Raw genomic sequence first — 9,720 nt, forward strand, 5'->3', positions numbered from 1 at the left:
GGCAGGTCCGGATGACTAACTGTCAAAGCGATTAGAAGCGATTCTCATTGCATTATAGTTTCCTAAATAACTACTTATTAGAATTAAATGAATTTCATCGGCCTGAACATAAGTCGTCCGCAAGAAATGGCTAGCATCTATTCGCCGACGAAGTTGGACAAAAGATCTTCGCGAACTGGCCTTCGTGCTGCAGCACTTATCGCGAAGCGCGTGATGCGGCACAGCCTTATCGGAGAAGGGACAATAGAGAGAAGTACAATCGCACTCTCAGACCTGTCGATAATCTACTTCACGAACGTCTGGAGCCCAACTAGTACATTCTTCAATTGTAGACTGAAGGAAAAAGACGTGATGGAACGGCTGGTCAGTTCAAGGCGGCCAGTGCCCCACATTTTCGTGACATTTCTCTTAATTGCAGCATCAGCTCAGGCGCAGCTCAATACAAACGAAGTTGAGGCCACGCAATTCTTGGAAGATCTAGATCCAATTTACTTGAAGGAGGCCAACACCCAGATGACGACTCGATGGCAGTCCATCACTGATATTACCGAAGAGCATTCTCAGGCGGAAGTAAGTCCATTTCAGTTATTACGATGGCTTGAAGCGTTGAACGGTTTCTTCTTCTTCTTGAATAATATTGACATTGCTTGTCGGTAGCTGTCTACAATCCTTATCTCTTCTGCTATATTAGTTCTAATCTCTAGTAATGCTGCCCTTGGCCAGTTGTGCTTTATCTTTGCCTGAAAATTTGTGTACTGTACAACTGTTCGACAGTTCTGTTATGTTTGATGAATTTGACATTTCGTTGAACACGTACAGATCGCAGCCAACGTCAATTACCTCGCCTTTCAGAAAGAGGCATGGGGTAATGTGACCAAGTTTGATTATTCCGGTTTCAACGATGCATACGTTAAGCGCGAATTTCAATACTTGAACATCATTGGGCCAGCTGCTTTAGACACCGCAGACGCACAAAGAGTAAACATTTTAAATAGCACATGAAATGACCATCATTATTACTAAAGCTTCGTGCAAATAATTGCTAGTACACGCAACTGTCAAGTGAGATGGAAACCATCTACAGTTCGGCAAAAGTTTGCAAACAAGACGATCCCAACGTCTGCATGCCCCTCGATCCAGGTAATCTTTAAACTTCCACGCCAATAACTTGCAGTTTTTCTAACATTGTACAAATTAATAATTGAAAAAAAAAGACTTAACTGAGATTATGGCGACATCCACCAACTACACCGAACTGGAATACGTCTGGACACAATGGCGAGAGGTGGCAGGAAAACCCGTCAGACAGAAATATATCGAGTTTGTCGCACTCAATAACAAAGCTGCTACCCTTAACGGTAAATTCGCTTTAAAAAACCACAAGTGTTAAAGTTTATTCGCAATCGACGTGTACGTTTACTAGGTTACAAGGATATGGGCTCATTATGGAACGAATACTATCTCTACGAAGGCTACTCAGAAGATGAGTTCAAAGCTGCAATTGAAGAATTATGGAAAGCTGTCAAACCTCTTTATGAACAGCTTTACACCTACGTCAGAAGGATTTTGTCCACGACGATCTACAAGGACCAGCTGCAGCGATATGGCCGTCTCCCTGCTCACGTTCTAGGTATATGCACATGGAAATAAAATAGTTAGTATATTATCTCAAATAACTTTATTATGCAGGAAACATGTGGGCTCAATCCTGGGGAAATATTGCCAAGCATGTCTTACCTTATCCAGATGCTCCGGCCGTCGACGCCACACCAGAAATGATTGCCCAAGTTCGCTTTTTATTCAGTGATATAATATGGCAACAATGGTTTAACCGCTTCAAATTGAATTAGGGTTACACAGCCAAGAAAATGTTCGAGCTGTCGGAAAAGTTTTTTTACGATCTGGGCTTGGACAACATGACCAAAACTTTTTGGGATCTGAGCATGATTGAGAGACCTGATGACGGCCGTGAAGTGGTCTGTCACGCTTCGGCTGAAGAGTTCTTTTTCGGTCCCGGCAGTGATACTACCGTCCGCGAAGATTGGCGGTAAGTTCAACAAACAAACAAAAAGGACCGGAATTCATTTGGTCTCATTGACTTTTATTGGGGTTGCGTAGCATCAAAATGTGTACCACGATTACGCAAGAAGATTTCGTGACTGTCCATCACGAAATGGGGCACATCCAATATTTCATGAATTACTGCAATCAACACTGGGTCTTCCGCAACGGTGCCAATCCCGGTACAATAATCTTTGCAACCGAATACATTATAAATCGTCTGTTTTAAAAAAAATTTTGCGTTTTTTAAATAATTTTAGGTTTCCATGAGGCAATCGGTGACACGATCGCTCTGGCTGTCTCTACTCCAGCTCATTTGAAAAAATTGGGACTTCTGCCGGCAACGACCTCTGCTAAAACTAAACCCCGCGACGCCAAACTACCCGAACTCCCGGCCGGAGTATCTGAACAAGATCTCAACTACTTACTGAGCCAAGCTCTAGAAAAGGTCAATTCAATTATTGTCCAAAGAACACAACATCTGAAACTTCAAAATCTTATCGCTTTATAGATTGCTTTCATTCCGTTCGGTTACCTTATGGATAAGTGGCGTTGGTCTGTCTTCGACGGCAGCACCGATGACACTAATTTGAACGAGAACTGGTGGAAATTGCGCCAAGAGTTGCAAGGTTTAAGGGCCCCAGTCTATCGCAACGAGTCGGACTTTGATCCCGGAGCCAAGTATCACATCCCGGCCAACGTCGAATACATTCGGTAAGTGGCGTCTTTCACTTTTTTTTTAACACGCGTTGGCCGGCGCGTATCATGAAAGAATTTCGTCATCGAATTTTCAAACGAACAAGAAGGCTGAAGTTCTCTTTTTTATTTTTGTGAGCTACTTTCCCAGCCGCGCAGAAGCGTGAGCAAACTGCTCAAAAGAATCTATTTTGCGTTCTCATTTCGTGCTATCGGAGAAAACACAACAGGTAAATGTCGATTGTAGCAGACATCCAGGCGACGAGAATAATTACAGTGAAAAAAAAGGGGGACTTGGTTAACTAAATCACGTAGACGGTTGCTGGACTTGCGAATGACTAGTGGACGAGGATGTAGAAGAAGGTGGGAGGGTGGTGAGGAGGAAGAGTGGATTGATCACCGAAAAACACCTGGCGTGTTCCTTGCATATTATGTCTGTCTGAGCGCGTTACATGTAGTGAAAGTCTCGTGGTACTTCAGCACGAGACCAACAAAATAGAAAGGGAAAGTTCAAACTGGCCAAGCCACTATTTATTATGACATGTTCCCAATAAAAACTAATAAATATCCCAATAAAACGGGGAAGTGGGGTGAAGTGGACTAGAGCGTCAACGCTCTGGAAAAAGGCAATGAGGCTCTGGTTTCGATCCCCAGCTGAACCCGTCATAAAACTATTAGCAGTAGCGCCCTTGAGGTTGCACGCATAACACAGGATCCTTGATTGCTTTCAAGGATATGACGTTAAATATACTGTGATGTGTTTAATCACATCTTCCAAATTGGAAACTAAACAGCGTCATTTGATCATGTAGTTGTAAAATGCGCTATAGAAATTGAATAACCATAACCATAACCATAAAAACTGAATGCATCACAGTGTCTGACTGTCTGATTACTTAGCTAATTATTATACTATTTTACTGCAGGTACTTTGTCAGTTACATCATCCAGTTCCAATTCTACGAATCCCTATGCAAAGAGGCTGGCCAATTTGATCCAGCTAATCCTGAATTACCGTTGTACAAGTGCGATTTCGATGGCAGTAAAGCAGCCGGAGCCAAACTTAAGTACGATGCAACATTTAACGATATCATAGATTTATCAAATCTAAATTTTCGCCAAAAAAATCGTTTAGGGCGTTGTTGGAACCTGGATTCTCCAAGCCTTGGCCCGATGCATTGGAGGCTCTTACAGGAAGCCGAGTGATGGATGCGACATCGTTGCTCGCTTACTTTGATCCTCTTATGCAGTGGCTAAAAGAAGCCAACGCTGACGACTGTCTCGGATGGGAATGTGAAACTTTCGCAGCCGATTACATGAAGAACGAGTACGAAACAACAACATCTTACTTGTACAATCAAGCCACTATTGCCGAATGGAATTACGAGACCAATTTGACGGATGCCAACGGACAAAATTCGGTACAAATTGCCTTAATTTGATTGACTCATTGTCCGAAGATCTTAGAAACAAACTTTTCAAACGTAGACGGAATGGAGCGTCAAAGTGGCAAATCACATAAAACAGTCGTGGGAAGAATATATTACTCAGTTTGAATATGAGACATTCGTGGATGAATCGCTCAAACGTCAGCTTGAACTGCTGCAATCACTCGGGGTGGCCGCTCTCTCCGAGGAGGATTTGACTAACGTACTCAAACGAGTTAAATCTTTAAATTTGACCGACTTAATATTATTTTTCTTTTAACGAGTAGCGCACAACCGTCATCAACAACATGATGAACCAATACAGCAGTGCAAAAATTTGCCCGTACCAAAAGCCATCCTGTAAAGACGAGGAGAAACTCGCTCTTGAGCCAGGTCCGTATGCAAAATGAACGTAAAATTCCTTTGCGGTAAAATCCACACAATTTCTGGTAAATATCTTTCAGATATCGAATCAATTTTGGCGACAAGCACGGACTACGACGAGCTCAATTACGTCTGGAGTGAGTGGCGTAAAATCGCATCTCGACCCATGATTCATGATTACGAACAGTATGTCGAGCTGAACAACAAAGTCGCTGAAGTAAACGGTATATTGACACTCACAAGTTTATAATCAATGACTGAAAAATCAATGGCGTCTTCACTTTAAAGGCAAAGAAGACATGTCCGTCCTGTGGAAAGAACCCTACGAGACCGAAGACTTTCAGCAACAGTTGGAAAAAATTCTTAATGAGACTAAGCCTTTCTATGATGTTCTTCATGCTTACACCCGTATGAAGTTGCGAGAGAGATATGGCGAGGATAAATTTCCGAAAGATAAATCACCGATTCCTGCTTCAGTATTAGGTGAGATGTTTTTATAAAATTATCCATGCTTGCGTTTCTAAATGTATCAATTTCGTTTAGGAAACATGTGGGCACAAACGTGGGAAAATCTTTACGATTTGTTGGCTCCTTATCCAGATGCTCCAACTGTGGATGTTACTCAAGAAATGAATAATCAAGTAAAATCAAATTAGATTTTTTTTTTAATATTTGAAATGAAGAATTTTATTTTTACTCCACGAATTTAGAAATGGACCGCCCGTAAAATGTTTGAAGTAGCTGAAGAGTTCTACACCTCGCTTGGTCTTCTTGCTATGCCCACTTGCTACGGAAATGATTCTATGATCGAGAAACCTACTGATGGCCGTGAAGTTGTCTGTCACGCGTCTGCTTGGGATTTCTCCGATGGAAAAGATTTCCGGTAAGTTTACCCGTGATATTCAAGAAAATGTTCAAATTTACAATTAGTGCTTTTAATTAAAACTAGCATCAAAATGTGCACCGGCATTGATATGGCTGACCTTATTACCGTTCACCACGAACAAGGTGATTACTCAAATTGATTTTGCAGGTGGTAAAAAAAAGCTTTTATTACTTATCAGAATTGCAATCTGTTTACCGAATAAGGCCACATCCAGTACGACCAGCAATACAAAGACCAACCCGTTACATTCAGGGATGGAGCAAATCCAGGTAAAAACTCACCCCAAATGTGTAGCAAATAAAAAGAGATTGCTTTCACGATTTGAAACAAATTATGTTTCTAGGTTTCCACGAAGCGATTGGTGACGTCATGGCCTTGTCAGTTGCAACACCGAAACATTTAAGCAAAATCGGACTTCTTAATGACTACACCCCATCCATCGAAACAGATCTCAACTTTTTGATGAAAACTGCCCTGGAAAAGGTGTTAAACATATTCCAGTTTACCTTTTTAGAGCCTCGCACGTTTCTTTTCACGTTTTTAATGTTGAATCACAACTCTTGACAAAAACATCAAACGTAACCATATCCTTTATTAGGTCACTTTCTTGCCGTTTGCTTACGTTATGGATAGTTGGCGTTGGGAAGTTTTCCAAGGAAAATATGATTCATCCAACTGGATGAAGAGATGGATGCAATTAACCGAGACCTACCAAGGCATCGTTCCACCCAGCATTCGCTATCAAGATGACTTTGATCCTGGAGCAAAGTACGCAAATTATTCGACCTTGAGCTAGCCCAAAAGTGTGCAAATTTAAATGAACTTTTATTTTAGGTATCACATAGCAGCCGATGTGGAGTACAGCAGGTATGAATTACAGCAATCGTGCTGACTATTTAATTCTAACTCATTCAGCTGACTTAATTTTAAACGATTTCATTGAAGATACTTTGTGGCCAATGTCCTTCAATTCCAAATTCACAAGGCTCTCTGCGTAGAAGCTGGCGAGTTCGACCCAGCCGATCCGGAAAAGCCTCTTTACCGTTGCGACATTTATCAGAATAAAGACGCTGGAAAAATCATGGAGTAATGATATAAAAAATCAATGCTTAATTTACTCTGCTAAGGAACTCTTTCTCTTTTCTCTAGAACATTATTGAAAGCTGGACTTTCCAAGCCATGGAGAGAGACTCTAAACGAAACCATCGGAGCTTCAGAGCTGGATTCTTCGGCCGTTATAGATTACTTTAAACCACTGCAAGTTCATTTGGAAAAAGAGATAAAAGACAAGGAAGAAATTGGATGGGTGTCCAAATATCAGGAATTTTATGTAGATGGGGAAAGATACCCAGTAGGTGACAACACGGTACCAATTATCGTTGGTTCCGTCTTGGCCGCTTTGGTGGTGATTGTCATTGTTGCTTACTTCATTGGGCGCTCTCGCAACAACAAGAGACGCAAGGCGGCGGCGGCGCTTAACGGCAATGACAATCCAACAGCCGTTACGCTCGAGTAAAAAGCAAAAATTAACAAAAATGGTCCTCTGCTACTCTTGTTTTCTTAAAGAATTCCATTTTAAACAAATTTCGTTTCACTTTGCTTTGATTCAACGATGTCAAGAGGAGAAAGTGGCGGTTGCTCAAGTAAATACATTACAGTACAGCAAGGGAATTTTAGAAAATATTTTAAATTCATTCTTGTATGAGGCGACCACACGGTCATTGACTTTCGCACGATGAGTTGGCAAGAAAGAAAATGAGAAGGGGCGTTTATATTTAAATCTGCTATTATGATCTTATATTTATTCACGATCTCATCCTCACGACCACCATCGATCAAGGGAAAGACGAAAAAGCAATGAAGGATCAAAATGAGTTTACATCTCATTAGATTTTCTTCCAGCTCCCCAATTGGGAAATCAAGTGATGGAGCTGCGGTTGTTAAGTGGAACACGCTCAAGGTAAAGATGGTTGCGCAAGCTCTCAAAATTGTTCGAGGGGTTTCTTTATCGGCTGAATAAGCAGGCGGCGGTTTAACAAACAAGCGGTAAGCTAACGTAAAAACATGGGGCAACTCTTATTGTTTCGTAAGGCTTAAAACCGCTAAACTACGAGAGGGAACAGCACTTGAATAATATACATATCTCTTGAACGCATAAAGAGTGTGACTGTGAAGGGCGGAAACCACTTTCTCGTAACACTTCACATGCAAGACAAAAATTTCTCTCCGTCGCAAGTAAAACGGAGGGAAATCAACCGGTTCGGTCATTGAATCGACGTAATCAAAGAAAAACTAAGAAAAAAAAATATGAAAAGACAAATCGGTTCGGAATTGTCACCTTTACACAACTAACCTAATCTAAAAAACAAAACAAAATAAAAATAAATAATTGTCTTCGTCTGTAAACTTTCTCTCATAATCGGCAATTTTCTTTTATTCGAATTGTTAACTCATAACCCGGATGGGGCAGACAGTCGGTCCGTCGTTCGTTTTCCACAGCTGTAGTAAGTAGTACCACCAGCTGGAGACTTGATTTCCTATTCCCCTCTCCTTTCTCGAACGAACTTTGAATGATAATGGGTTTTGTGTCTGATCCTAAAAAGGGATGGGCGGCGAGATTGGTAAATTTAAAGAGAGAGGAAAAAAACCCACAATTTCTTTTAGGCTAACCAATCTAGTTTGATCTCATCTTGGAGCTATAGACACCTGTATAGGTGGAGTTTGCATCGTTTGCAAATTAAAACTGAAACCTCCCCCCCCCCCCCTTCTATAATTGTACTTCCCCTTCTCTCGTTGTGGTGGCGGTGAGTGGTTTGGCTAGCCCTTTATAAGGCAAGGGATAGTCAAACGAAGACCGTCAGTCGTGCCACAGCCAGCACAGCTAAGAGAACCCGGCAGTACCTGTCAAAACAAACTTTTTGTTTCCTTAGCGTTCAGACTAACCAGACGATAAAGACCAGGATGGCGATCAAGATGGCAGTTTGCACGTTGGTCAGTTTGTTCTTGATTATTGAAACCTGCTGGGCTTTCCCCAACGGTGGACCCATCGACGCTTGCGTCAAGGCTCAACCCAATCGACCGAATCACGGAGGAACTGAGCCGCAATCTCCAAGCACCAATCCTTTCATCGTTGAAGCTTCCAGTGATTACTACAGACCAGGCGACAAAATCACAGGTGAGTTCCTTGTTTCCCTCATTGAAAGGCTAAAATTAAATTCCAACCCAAATGTTTTCAAAATCGAAATTAATTTTTAAAATATTCCAGTGACCATCCACGGGCCCAAGTCCGCTTTCAAGGGATTCTTCTTCCAGGGCCGCGACCCTAAGACCCAGGAATGGATCGGTGTTTTCGAGAAGAACCCCGACGTCAAGTCGTACTCCGAGTGCTCGGCTGCCACTCACACAGACAATGACCCCAAGGAGACGGTTACTCTCTTGTGGCACGCACCTGACGCCGTTGGTCAAGTCTACTTCATGTAAGTACCCAATAATAACACACTTAATTATCGTCGTTCATTAAACTAAATTTCCAGCCCTAACGTCCATACTTTCTCTTTCGTTTCATCGATTTACAGTGGAACCGTCTTACAAAACTACAAGACATTCTGGTCGGACATCGTCGCCCGCGTTCCCCAATAAAAATAAAGTTTAGATAAAAACCTGTTTCGTCCTGGTTTTCTCTCTCTCAGCTCCAAAAAAATCTCTCACTTTCTCCTCTCAATAATCCAAACAGACAAGGACAAACTCGCCCCTTTCTCTAGCGCCTTCTCCTAAAAAAAAAAAAAACTTTCATCTTTCACATGATGTTGGAAACAGTCTGAAAGTCATTCTCACTCCAGTGAAACTCAAAAAGGCTGACACAGCTGTTCCCTTCCACTCTCCCTTTTTTTAAAAATATTAATTCCTTCTATTTTTCTCGGACCGGAAGCAGAGCTTCTTCACATTACAGCGCCCCATCTGGATGCAGATGTTTAAATGAATTATAACTATCAGAGTATTTACTTCTTTTTCCTGTTTGGCGATTTCATTCTTCCGTTAAAGCAGGTGATGCTCACAAAAAAAAAATTGCACCCGTAGAAAAGACGTTTTCAATTTTTGGATTTCACAGCGCACGATGTGTATTTGTAATAACAAAATGTTTATATAGAAACTCCACGAGAAGAAAATTAAACAATCCAATATATGATCTTCGAGTGTCTGTCATCAGCATACGTGTGACAATCAAATTTACAAAATACACTCAGATATCAAGAAAATAAAAAGAAA

The 9,720-nt window shown here is 41.5% G+C and overlaps 2 protein-coding genes across 2 annotated transcripts; both read left to right on the top strand.

Moving 5' to 3' along the window:
- The first annotated feature begins 111 nt into the window (after positions 1–111).
- On the top strand, positions 112–7,125 carry LOC124199927 (angiotensin-converting enzyme-like). Its single transcript, XM_046595972.1, has 25 exons — positions 112–570; positions 820–978; positions 1,047–1,140; positions 1,215–1,358; positions 1,424–1,630; positions 1,690–1,787; positions 1,851–2,047; positions 2,119–2,243; positions 2,322–2,509; positions 2,573–2,775; positions 3,684–3,824; positions 3,893–4,178; positions 4,246–4,407; positions 4,472–4,577; positions 4,649–4,792; positions 4,857–5,051; positions 5,112–5,209; positions 5,279–5,451; positions 5,518–5,576; positions 5,658–5,723; positions 5,798–5,937; positions 6,053–6,222; positions 6,289–6,321; positions 6,400–6,540; positions 6,604–7,125. Exons 1-25 carry the CDS (start codon positions 127–129, stop codon positions 6,968–6,970), a joined length of 4,140 nt encoding a protein of 1,379 aa, XP_046451928.1. The 5' UTR covers positions 112–126; the 3' UTR covers positions 6,971–7,125.
- Positions 7,126–8,170: 1,045 nt separating this feature from the next.
- Positions 8,171–9,640, top strand: LOC124199934 (reelin domain-containing protein 1-like). The gene is made up of 3 exons (XM_046595996.1): positions 8,171–8,629; positions 8,720–8,930; positions 9,030–9,640. The coding sequence occupies exons 1-3, from the start codon at positions 8,416–8,418 to the stop codon at positions 9,091–9,093; spliced, it is 489 nt and encodes a 162-aa protein (XP_046451952.1). The 5' UTR covers positions 8,171–8,415; the 3' UTR covers positions 9,094–9,640.
- The last annotated feature ends 80 nt before the right edge of the window (positions 9,641–9,720 follow it).

This window comes from Daphnia pulex, chromosome 8 (genome assembly GCF_021134715.1).
Source record: "Daphnia pulex isolate KAP4 chromosome 8, ASM2113471v1".
NCBI lineage: Eukaryota > Metazoa > Arthropoda > Branchiopoda > Diplostraca > Daphniidae > Daphnia > Daphnia pulex.